General features: G+C 30.3%; 1 protein-coding gene across 1 annotated transcript; it reads left to right on the top strand.

Annotated features, from left to right (window-relative positions):
* The first annotated feature begins 6,873 nt into the window (after window positions 1-6,873).
* Window positions 6,874-9,865, top strand: LOC149220246 (protein Brevis radix-like 1). Its single transcript, XM_089382765.1, has 6 exons — window positions 6,874-6,977; window positions 7,235-7,475; window positions 7,811-8,181; window positions 8,915-9,056; window positions 9,172-9,431; window positions 9,566-9,865. Exons 2-6 carry the CDS (start codon window positions 7,350-7,352, stop codon window positions 9,642-9,644), a joined length of 978 nt encoding a protein of 325 aa, XP_089238891.1. The 5' UTR covers window positions 6,874-6,977; window positions 7,235-7,349; the 3' UTR covers window positions 9,645-9,865.
* Window positions 9,866-12,821: the final 2,956 nt, after the last annotated feature.

Below are 12,821 nucleotides of genomic sequence, written 5' to 3'. Positions count from 1 at the left end.
TTCGGACACCTTTTCTACGGTATATGAAACTCCCTTTAAATCCATATGAATGAGGAGATATGAAAGATTAACCATGTACTTTTACAAGTTGGCCCTATAAGTAAACATAGAAACACTATAAATCAATAATATATGAGTGTATTTAAAGGTAATCCAAGCAAGAAGAGAAATGAAGTATCCAAAAGAAGTTGTTAAATACTCTTGGGATTTTAAATGTGGACTAGAAATATCATTTGTGGAGTGATCGAGTCATCCTGGTATTTTTGCTATAACTTTTATTCTGGGGTGTTTAAGATGTTAAACTTTAAGGAGATAGAGATGATAATTTTTTGTACATGTGCTAAAAAGTTTATACATTATTTCATTGTACTTTTAGATATATGCTTTGAGGAATTTTGGATTCTTCAATGCTTTTAAAGTGCTTTGAATATGTCATTCTGAAATTTTTGCTATAACTTTTCTTCTAAAATGTTTCAGATTATGAAAATTTAAGGATATAGAGATGATATCTTTGTGTACATGTGGTAAAAGTTTCAGGAATTTGTTCTCTATACTTTCATAAATATGCTCTAAGGATGTCAAGGTTGAATTTAGGTTTCTGTGATCCATATTATGAAAAGTAAGAAAGTTTCGGGTAAAAATCACATCATCAGAGTTTTGTCAATGCATTTTGAACCATCCAGTGTGGTTCTTGAATGTTTTTGAAATCTACTTTAAACAGGTCGGCTTGGAATTTTTTCTATAACTTTTCTTTTGAGATGTTTCATATTGTAAAATATGGAGGATATAAGGAAAGATCTCTCGGCATCCATGGTAAAAATTACATACTTTAGTTCTCTATAATTTTACAGATATTCCTTCTGGAAGTTAGTTTTTTTAAAACAAATAGGTCATTTTTACATATTCAATATAACTTATTTTCAAAGGTGTTTTAGATTGTGAAACTTTTAGAGACATATAGAAATATCTTAGATAAAAATTAGACTTTGGTTCACTATACTTTTGGAGATATGCCTCATGGAAGGTAGGGTTTCTAAATGATTTTGAAATTGGTTTCAAACATGTTAGCTTTGAATTTTTTCTATAACATTTTTTGGGAATTTTTATATGGTGAAATTTTCAGAGATCCAAGAAGACATACAAAAGTGCCTCAATAAAAGTTTCAGAGTCAAGTTTGTAAAAAATGGATACTTGAGATGTTGCACAAGTTCGGTTTGCGAAAGAGGCCAAAGACAAGTTTTGCAAGAAGCAAACTTGTTGAAGGAAAATGCAACAAGAAGACTAGGTAAAGGTAGAAGTAGCTAGTAAACATAGTGAAGGGAGAAGTAGCAAGCAAACTTAGTGAATTAGGTTAGTGTCTAAGTGTTAGGTCCCTATACTACTAGTGTAACCCCTTATTGTTATTAGTACAACCCCCTTATTATATTGTTGTGCCCATGTAGTCCCCATATTGTTATTATTGTGCCCCATAGAAGCCCACTATTGTTATTATTGTGCCCTTACATTATTATTGTTATGTCGGCTTTGATTATATTATGACCCCTTAGACTCCTATATATAGAAAGGAAGTCTTGTCATTTGTATCATCGAAGAACTATTCATTTCTGTAATATAAAGGAGGTTGCTCCCTCGAAGAGGCTGAATTATAAGGCGTTGATCTATCTTTTCTATCTTTTTGTGAGCTGGTTTCATAACACTAAGGATATTTGTAGAAGTGGGGATTTATGTCTCCATTAGGTTGGTTCCAACAAATAAGTATTATAAATAAGTTTTTATTTATATCTTGTGTTCCATGTTTTGCATATGATATTGTTTTCTTATGACTCATGAATGTTTAAATAAGTAAAAATTTTCTTATACTAATTCACCCCACTCTCAATATAAGTGTGAATTCAACAATTGCTTTCAGAGTAAGTTCCTCTATAATCAGAATAACCACTACAAGGAAACTCTCAGAATCACACATGGCTAGTATTGAAGTATCGTTCACAAATAGAGCTCCATTATTCAATGGAACAAACTATGCATTTTGGAGGATAAGGAAGAGGAATTATTTAATGTCTCTTGGCTTTGATATTTGTAAATCTATAATGGATGGTTATACAACTCCACCAGCTCCTCCATATGATTAAAGGTGGTCTGAAGGGTTTTGTAAATAATGCTAAATCCTTGAATGACATCCTATGTGGCCTATTAGAACCATAATTTGTCAAAACAATGCATTGTGAGTCTATAAAAGATATTTGGGACAAACTTCAAAGTGGTTATGAAGGAGATGACAAGGTGAAGAAGGAAAAGCTTCAACTCATAGAAGACAATTTTCAAGTTTAAAGATGAAATATGAAGAAAATATTACATCCTATTTCCTTTGTGTGGATGAAATTGTCAACAACATTAGTGGACTTGGTGAGGAGGTTAAAGAAACAATGGTTGTGCAAAATGTGATGAAATAACTCCCCCTATTATTTGATGCAAAGGTCTCAACAATTGAAGAAATGAAGGATCTAGACAATATGAATATGGATGAGTTGTATGCAATCCTCACTGTATATGAAATGAGAACATAAAAAGAAAACTCAATATTTAAGGAAACAAGCATCACGATATTAAAAAGGAAAAAAGGGCATAAAACATGTGATTATTCTACTTATGAATCAAATGCAGAAGAAGCGATAAAGTTGAAAATATAATCTAACAAATACAAAGGTAAGCTACCATTCAATTGTTTTAGTTGTGGTAGAGTATAATATTTTGTTGTTAAATTACCATATGCAAAATGGGAAGACAATGACGATGAAAAGCATAAAATAGAAGCAAAAATGATATACATAAAAGAGGAAAATATTTCTAGAAGGAAAGATTTTACTTTAGATAAGATAGTAGAACTTCAAAAGAGAGTGATGGATATGCTTCTAGCATTGACAAAGATGAATTCATCTTCATAGTCATGGATAGAAAGACTATTGATGAAGTAAATGAAGGCAACCATAAAGAGAAAACAAATTAAGAAAAAGAAGACATTGATGTGGAAGTAAATTTGGAAGAGAACTTGTGAGTGACCTAGAAGAAATAAATAGGCTTAGAAGGAAGATTAAAATGTAGAGGAAGCTATTACATAAATATGAGAAGAAGGACCATAATCTTGATGAATCAACAATTACCATCTTGAAGACACAACTAGAGGAAGAAAAGAGGATAAAAGAAGTGATGAGAAATCAACTAAAAACAAGGAAGAAAAATGTGCAAAGCTAGAAGAAAAATTCATTTCCTTAAGAAAGGAACTAGAGAAAGAAATTGTTCAGTTGAATCAAAGCTTGAAGTTTGGAAAGAGTACTAAAATCTTATATGATATTCTTAGTTGTCAAACATCACCTTTCATCAAGACAATTCTTGACTACATCCAATATCATAAGATCTCCAAGGGAGAGTCTAGTACAAAGCCATTGGAAAAGGAAATGAAGAAACATGAAAAAGATATGCAAATATTCTCAGAGACTTTACTAATAATGAAACACTAGTAGAAAATGAGAAAGTATTGACTAGATGACTAAAAATGTTAGTCACCGCAACTTTTCCATATGAAATACTAGAAAAAATGAGTAATGTGCAAGTAACTAATAAGTAATAAAACAAAAAATGACCAACATGAATGGCTAATTTAGTCTAAGTATGGGATTTTCTAACCCATACCTTCGGTAATTAATTATTAGCGATGTATTTACTTTTTAACTTACGTATAATTGAAATTATTTATTCATTAATTGAAATATATTATATTCTTCCAAACCGATGATGATAAGAGTGATCTAAATGGATTAAACAATATTGACAACTTTTTTACATACATGCTTTTTATTACATCTTTAAATGCTAGAAAATACTTCTTTAATGAGCTCATGTTTTATTATGTTTTTATGCAACGGGGAGGAGAAGGGTTCAAAGTATGAAAAAGGAATTAACAATAATTCATTCAATTTCTATTGTCAAATTAATTTCATTTTCTTATATATGTACACATTCATATGAAATTTTATATAAAATTGAAATTTCTTCTCGAATGATATATAGTAAAAATAATGTTTTATATTGGAAATAAAAATTAGGAGGGGCTTTCAAAAAAAAGGATTTTGGTAGGAATTTATCAATATCTAGTGAAATTATAGGTTTTTTTTAATATCTCATGAATGTAAGTGTTATGTCATGGGTTGAGATAGTGGAGACCCCACACACTTCTACCAATCCACACTTCACCTTCTCACTCACTACACAAACAAAAATGATGGATGAAACATAAGTGTTTTCCTCGGGGTGGTAGCATAAAACTATTTACATGGAGAAACAATTACATGATTTTTCTACAATTTGATTTAAACTTTCATAATTACATTTAGATACATATGATTTTTTCTCTCTTGATTACTACTTAGTAAAATATATGAATCCAATCTTATTAACATGTAAATATTATAAAAATAGTAATTAAGACTATATTATTAAATGTTATAATTATAATAATAATTAAATAATATTAAAAATTAAAAATTACAATAATTTTTAAATAATTAATAAAAATAAAAATTTAATTAAATAATTATTAAAGCTTTCATTACATTTTTTACACTAACATTATGCATTTTTTATGGTAAGAAGTGGCATCTTTGATGCTAAGATGACATAATTTGGTTGAGTATGAAACATGTTTAATGTGATATGACACAAATATGTTACTCACAAGACAAAAAAGGTAAGCATTTTGACATTAGTACAATGTCATCATGACACTTACACAATGCTATGATGATGCAATATAACACAAGAGTTATGAATTTCAATACTTCTACAAAACCACTATAATGCAACTATAACACCCATGTATACAATATCAATGTAGAAATTATGTGAAACAACACTACTGAGTCACAAAAAAACACACCTTCAATGCAAGAACAGTGCAAATTTGATTGTAAACATAGATTGTTTTGGGAATTTGTGATGTGGAAAGTCTCTGAACAACTATCATTTTGTCACTATGATGATGTCGCCAAGGGAATATTTCAAAAAAGATGATGTGGAAATGGATGTAACAACACAAATACAATGCATGTAGCAATGTCCCCTAGTGCATTGTGTGTAGTGTCAAATATAATATTTTTTTATTTCTTTTTTTCTTTTTTTTGGTGGGGAGGACACATTGAGTGGTTACACTAAAGATGATGTTGGAGTAGTGCACTATAGTAGTGTAAATGACCTTTCTCATAGATAATTGGAGAGGTTTAGCTAGTGCTATCAATGTATGGTGACAAATGTCATTGTCAAATTAAGTTTTAGGAAACTTAAGATATCTCATGGATTGTTTCATCATTTTACCCCACTTCTCAAATGAGGATAATCCCCTTAAAATCCCCCTACTCAAATGGGGACAATCCCCTTAAAATTCATTGATAGTTTAAATTTTATGAAAACATTTTTGGGGTTTTAGAGTTGAAAAGTATAGAAGAATCATTACAAATAAATCACTCACATGCATAAAATTTCAACTCCAAAGAGAATATAAGAACTACTTAAGCGGTCCAAGGAACATAGCCAATATATGGTAACTAAGCAATCTAGTAATAATAAAACCCCTCCACTCAATATGAAATCCTAGAGAGGGTTTTTGTTTACAAACATGGGTTTAAAAATAATGATGACAACATGTCCTTCTTAAGAAAGGAAGATAGGAAAATGCCCTATATTTGAGGCTTTTGGTATTAATACAATATTCATGAAAATGTTTCTAGCCTTCCTTAACCCAAACCTTAATCAAATCTTTACAAAACAATCACCCAAAGAGCAAAAATTATCATATTTAATGAAATTGATCTCTATAAGAATTTCTTTAGATTTTTTGTTATTATCTAGTGATACATATTTGACATAAATTTCTTAAAAACCTTACTCATGTGATCTTATTGTTATAAGACCCTTAAAGTTTCTAATTAATCTTATTGGTATAAGACATTAAAATTTCACAACACTTAAAGTAATTATTTAATCAACTAATTTATCAATAATTTAAATTTAAACTCAATATTAACTTTTGTAAATCACATTTAATGCCTCATAACCTATACCAAATGCTAAACTCTAAACACTCTCCGGAATTTGCATTCATTTTGAAACGATTAAAATTATGTAATTAAATCAAATGACATTGATAAACTTACTAATGCAACTCTAACATCTTGAAAACACCAGAATTCCTAAAAATAGTTAAACAAAAACGTAATTAAAGATAATTGATCGATATCACATCTCTGTTAATAGCATATGAAATTGATGGAAAAAAGAAAGTGCTTTTAAAGAGGTGTAAGTTGCTGACACTGTGGTGGCCACAAGGAGGACAGCAATGAATTGTATTCACAAATACCTTATCCACATGCATCAGACCCACTTTATTTTTACCGAACGTAGAAAACGACTGCAAATTAAAATTCTAAATTGCCACCTAGAATGATGTGAGAGTCCAAAAGAGAAGATGGAATAGTTATCATCGCCCGAATCCTCAAAGTAATAATTGTGGAGAAGTGGTGCCACAATTGAACGAACTTCTAAATAAAATTTAAGGCACGTAATCATTGTGATCCCCAGTTTTCATATTATGAACATTTCCTCTCCTGTTTCATTGACCCCTCTTCTTTTTCACCTCTATGAGGCAACGCTAACGTTAATATTCCAACGAACACTTTAATAATCGAACTTGCCAGCTTTTGGACAGAGCCCACCACTGCGGCGGCAGGGAGCAATTTATATTTATTATTAAATTCGAGAAACGATTTTTTTTATCTTTTTCTGTTGTGGGAAGCACATGAGCGGGACCGTCCATACAGAGTGGTCGGATCAGAAGAGCTTAAAGGTCTCCCAGGAGAAGGATCTTCAGCGTCGGGAAAAAGGAGTCGAGGTAGGATTTTGCGGCCCGAATTTGATGTCATTCTGAGGTAAATTCATGTTTCTTTACATTCTTTAAGATGAATTTCATTCTGGTTAAGAAGATCGTCAATTTTTGCTGTTTGAATGTTGTCTGAAATATTTTGTCGCATGAAAAGCGGTGAAATCCTTTACGGCGATCGTTTCAGTCAAATGCGCAGTACAGTAATTTTTGGTGAGGTTCTAGGGAAGGCGACTGTATTGTCTTGGCGTTTCAGTGCTCCCAGTGAATGATTTGCTGTTTTCACTTTTCTTTGGTGTTTCGCAGAGATATTGGGCGAAAATATTTGTTCCGAGTGCCTTTTATAGTAAATGTTGAAGGAAAATTCATTTGAAGCAGTGGCTGATCATTTAGAAAGACTGCTTCTCCCGTGATCCGAATCATGCTGTCGTGCATCACGTGTTCGAAGTCGTTAAATGATGACTCATCGGTTGTCGCAGACGAGGATGGTTCCGGCACTCAAATATCACCTGCCTCCACAGAGGCCATAAGGAATATTACTGCTCAGGTTTAAAGTTTAAAGTATCTTTGTATAATTTTATCCAGAAATCAATTTAATTACTGGTATAAGTTACAGGATAGATCGGTAGTTTCCTACGCATTCTTATTAGCCTTTCCTGTAAATTAGTGCCAAGTTTTCCTTCTGTCAGTCCTGCTTGTACACATTCAAAGGAATGTACTGTAAGGCCATCGAGTTCTGATTTCTTTTTAACGTTACAGACAATAATTTAATTTTTTGTTTCTTTTTCAAACGATAAGATGTTCCTCGAATATTGCTTTTACCGCTAAGTTCTATTAATTTTAAGTGATAGCTATACAACAACTTACCATTTATAGATACAGGATATGGCGTTAAAGTTATCCAGAGCACATAGGCCTAACACTGTATCCAACCTTAGCCGCGAAGGACAGCTGCAAAGATGCATACAATCAGAAGCAGAATCCGAAAGCGGAAAGCCGAATGGAGGAAGTTCCACTTCCACACCGGCGTGGAGCCTTGTGAGCACTTCGTGTCAGCGTCATGTTCTCGGCGATATGCGCCCCAATACCTCAAAAAACGGCAAGCCAATGCTGCATACATCGTCGGGGCCTGTCGAAACAATGATCGAAGAAGAGGAATCCAAAGAAACGATATCACAGGTCGAACCAGGCGTTCTCATCACTCTAGTTTCTCTCAGGGAAGGAGTAAATGAACTTAAGCGGATCAGATTCAGGTAATGAAATCACTTTCGTATCTCTCATTCATAAATTCAAGCATATTTCGCTTTAATTTGAAGTAATTCACATGGAAGAATCAGCAATAAATCCTTAAAGCTCCAACTTTTCCCACTAGATTATTTAATTTGCGGTTATAAGTTTGTCCATCATAAAACTTTACCTGTTGTTTTCTGTCTTTTAGTTTGCATGGGACCTTTCATAAATTCAAGCATTTTTGTGTCTCTTATTTTAGCTCGGATGGGGCTTTTCATAAATTCAAGCATTTTTGTGTCTTTTCTTTTAGTTCGCATGGAGCTTTTCGTAAATTCAAGCATATTTTGCTTTAATTTGAAGTTATTCACGTGGAAGAATCGGTATTAAAGGCTTCAAGCTCCGACTCCCCCCACCCCTAGATTCCTTAATTTCCGGTTCTAAGTTCGTCGAACAGAAAATTTTACCTGTTCTTTTGTCTCTACTATTTTAGTTCGCATGGGACTTTTTTTTTTTTGTTTTATCAGAAATTTCAAACATTCGGATTTACTTCAGTAATTTTCTGACTGACTTGCAATCATTTTACGTATTTTTAAATCAAAATTCGTCATCGTAAATGCAGCATTGTTATGTGTAGTGTCCCAGCTGCACTCTATAGATTTGGATGGATGCTGTGCTTTGATCTCTAGAAAATATTCCATTTCCTGAAAGACTTTTTCATTCTTTAACGACTTCTAAAACTAAATTTCGTCCTTTCAGCCGCGAGTTCTTCAGCGAAGGGCAAGCACAGCATTGGTGGGCGGAAAATTACGATAAAATTATGACGCTTTACAATGTCCACGCCCACCACAAAGTTGAGTCTCCTGCGGTTCCCACTCTACCAAAGTCAGATCAGGAGGAGGTAGCTCACATTAAGTATTATTAAAATTAAATAATGAATATTACCAGTTTGGCTGATCCAGCTTGTATGGCGAACTCATATTATGACTATTTAATAATAATATCATCATTTACAGAAAGATCTGAAGAAGGAAGAGTTTTCCCGAGCTGGCATTCTGGTTGAGCCACCGATAAAAGACGGGAGTCTTCTTCGAAGATCTTTGTACACATCAATAACAAGTTCTTCTAGCGATGCGGACCGGTCCGACGACTTGAAGAGTAGAGACAAATCGGGTGAACAAGAACAAGAGTGGGTTGAAGAATATGCACTTGGCGTCTACGTTGTCATTCAATGTTCCCTTACCGGCTCAAAGAAAATCAAGCGCCTCAAATTCAGGTACCTGTGCCTTTAATCCTTTTATTTATTCTTTTCACTTCATTGGTTTCTTCAATTTTCATCGCGCTCCTCTGTCTTAAGATTTTGAGTTTATTTACATTCTAATTTGATTGTGATTATCATATTGCAATCAGCCGCGAGAAGTTCAATGAAATGCAAGCCAGATTGTGGTGGGAAGAAAATCGCGTAAGAATTCGCGAGAAATACATTTGAACCATAGCGCCTGTGGTAGTCAAAATATTGCGATGGCTGACGCGTTTAGTATCATCGGGCGCTGTCGAGCCATAATCCGGACCCATTACTATAAGTAATTTGCAACTTGTTCCTCTACTAATGACAGTTGGTGCGCACTGCACAGCCGTTCTTCACTTCTTTTGAATAAACTCCCGCACCGTACTTATTACGATGTGCATCCAAGCTTGCGGGTTAAGGAGCTTTTTATGTTTGGTATGTTTCAATAAATAATTTCAAAGTATTGAAATGTTAATATCAATTTTATATTAATAAAATAAGATATATATTTAAATAATAATGAAAATTATATTTTAGATTTATATTTTTTTTAAATATATCAAAATCATGTTTAATGGGATCATGTTTAAATTTTTTCTCAAATTTAATATTTAAAGACAAAGGTTTGCATGAATAATGATTTTTTCATTTAAGTTTGTTTTAATAATAATAATAATAAATAGAGAGAAAATAACTTTTATTTTGTTTTCTTAATTACAAAATTATAATAGAAAAAAATATAAAATTTTTACCTAAATTTATCCAATAGCTTTGTTATAAGACCCTCCCATGTTAAAGGAGAACAATTATTATACAAAAATAAAGCCTAATTTTTTTTAGACATAAGGAGTATTGGAAAAAACCTTTAAATGAAGAAGTTAAGACACTTTAATAAAAACAATTTCATGTTGGAATAGAGGTACTTTTGGTCTCAGATTTTTTTTTAAATAAGTATTTTTAGTATGAAAATTTTCTTTTACACAAAGATAATTAAATATATAAAAATAAAGCCAGAAATGTAAAATGCATTTCAAAAAACATGATTTACATAAAATTCATTATCTACATAATAGATAATTATACAAAATAAAGCATAAAGTTTTAGAGGTAAAGACTATAAATACATGAATCAAAATCATTATGATTTTTTTTTTTTTTTAACTTTGCTTATAAGACACTCATACAAAATTAAAACATAAATTTTCAGACATAAGGAACATTCACAAATGCTTTAAAAGAAGAAGTTAAGATAGTTTCATAATATCACTAGCATGCACTAGGACAACAATAAATAGAAGTATTTTGATCTGATAATTTTATTTTATTTACACCAATCATTCTCAAAAGCTTTAAAATATAGATTAAAAAGAAAAGAAAAAATATAAGAAAATGTAACTCTTGTTTTTATTTTTATTTTTTTAAAATTAAGAAATTATAAAATAATCCTATTTTTCTTTTAAACTTTCCCTACAAAATACTTTAATACAAAAATAAAGTATATATAGTTTAACTTTTCACGCATTTGGACTTTAGATATATGAATCAAAATCATTGAAACTAAATAAAGAGAAAATAACTCTTCTTTTTATTTTATTTTTAAATTAACAAATATAATGAAAAAAATGTTTTATCAAAATTTTCCCAATTTTTTTCTTAATTTTGCTTGGAAAACAACAATAATTATGCAAAAGTAACCCATAATTTTTTAGACATAAAGCCTATGGATACATAAACAAAATCATTGAAATGGGATTCCTGTACTTTTGTAAAATTTTGCTTATAAGACAATTTTCTTTTATTTACCTAAACCATTATGCAAAAGATTTAAAATATAATTAAAAATAAAAAATAAAGAGAAAATAACTCTTTACTTTTATTTTATTTTTAATTAAGAAATTATAATGAAAATAGTTGTAGCAAAATTTTCCCCTTTTTAAATTTTTTTCTTATAAGACATTGTGATACAAAACTAAAGCCTAATTTGTTCCATTGAGAAGGCTTGAGTTTACCAATAATAACCATCTTATGAGATTGTAAACTCAAGGTTCTAATCTCTAAATCACTCTATGAATCTCATGTGTCTCTACATAGCTTTCACACAAAATGATTCTAATCTCAAATTTGGCACAAAAATTGCTTGGTTGCTATAAGATGCTCTTGTGCTAGAGGACAATAATAATTATATAAAAGTAAAACCTAATTTTTCAGACATAAAGACTATAGATGCATAAATCAAAATCATTGAAACTACATTCCCCAAAAAAAAAAAAAATTATTGCCCATAAGTCACTCTCATACAAAAGTAAATCCTATATAAAAGATAAAGCCTAACTTTTTATACAAAAAGACCATAAATGCATGAATTAAAATAGTTCAAACAAGATAAAGAGAAAATAACCCTTGTTTTCATTTTATTTTAAATTAAGAAATTTTAATGAAAAATGTTATCATTTTTTACCTATTTCTTTTTAAAAATTGACTATAAGAGACTTATACTAAAATAAATCCCAGATTTTTAGATATAAAGACTATATATATAAATCAAAATCATTGAAATTGGATTATCTGATTTTTTTTTTTTTACAAAAGTAAAGATTTGGTGTTTTGGAAGGCATATATATATATATATATATATATATATATATATATATATATATATATATATAGATATATATATCGTTGAAATGGGATTCCCTAATTTTTTTTTTAAATAATAGTCACCTATGATATTGACAACTCAAGTTTCTAATATGTTAATCATTCTATGAACCTTTTGTGTCTATATATAGCTCTCACACAAAAGGATTCAACTTTGGCACAACAACTTGACGATTGTTATTTTTATGTGTGGAAACTTTATTAGGCTACATTATAGAAAACCGGTAAATTGACTATTTTATATTGGTTAATTAATTATATTTTTAATTTTATAAGTTACATTACAGAAGAATACGAAAAACCATGGGTAAATGTTTCATAAGGGTAAATTTACTATTTTGTTTTAACTAAATATTTTTGTTTTTTATTCTATTTTATTTTTATACTATTATTTCTTCATTATTTTTGTTTTCATTATCTTATTTTTATTTAATTATACCACGTCAAAATGTTTTTTTAATTAGTATAATTATTAGTTATTTTATTTTATTTTATGTTTTAATTATATTTTATTTTTATGTGATTTTACTGAGTCAAAATGTTAAAGATTACAACATTTCTCCCATACACAACATGACATTACAACATATCTCCCATAGTGGGTTGGAGAGAGCCTCTTGGCACAATAAGATTTAATTTTATGTAAAATTTAAGTATGTTTGTTATAATTATTCTAAATTTTATAGAAAAAAATTGTAAAAAAACTTTAACCTTCTCATA

Source organism: Pinus tabuliformis, chromosome Q, assembly GCF_031772625.1.
Source record: "Pinus tabuliformis cultivar Carrire ecotype Pingquan chromosome Q, CPIR1, whole genome shotgun sequence".
Taxonomy (NCBI): Eukaryota; Viridiplantae; Streptophyta; class Pinopsida; order Pinales; family Pinaceae; genus Pinus; species Pinus tabuliformis.
The sequence above is the reverse complement of the archived record's forward strand: the minus strand, read 5'-3'. Positions and strand labels throughout refer to the sequence as shown.

Excerpts from the sequence above, each read along its gene's own strand:
- LOC149220246 (XM_089382765.1), top strand. The coding sequence starts at position 7,350 with ATGCTGTCGTGCATCACGTGTTCGAAGTCGTTAAATGATGACTCATCG. Across the intron at positions 7,476-7,810 it reads TAAGGAATATTACTGCTCAG|GATATGGCGTTAAAGTTATC; the intron begins GTTTAAAGTTTA and ends TTATAGATACAG. Across the intron at positions 9,432-9,565 it reads ATCAAGCGCCTCAAATTCAG|CCGCGAGAAGTTCAATGAAA; the intron begins GTACCTGTGCCT and ends TATTGCAATCAG.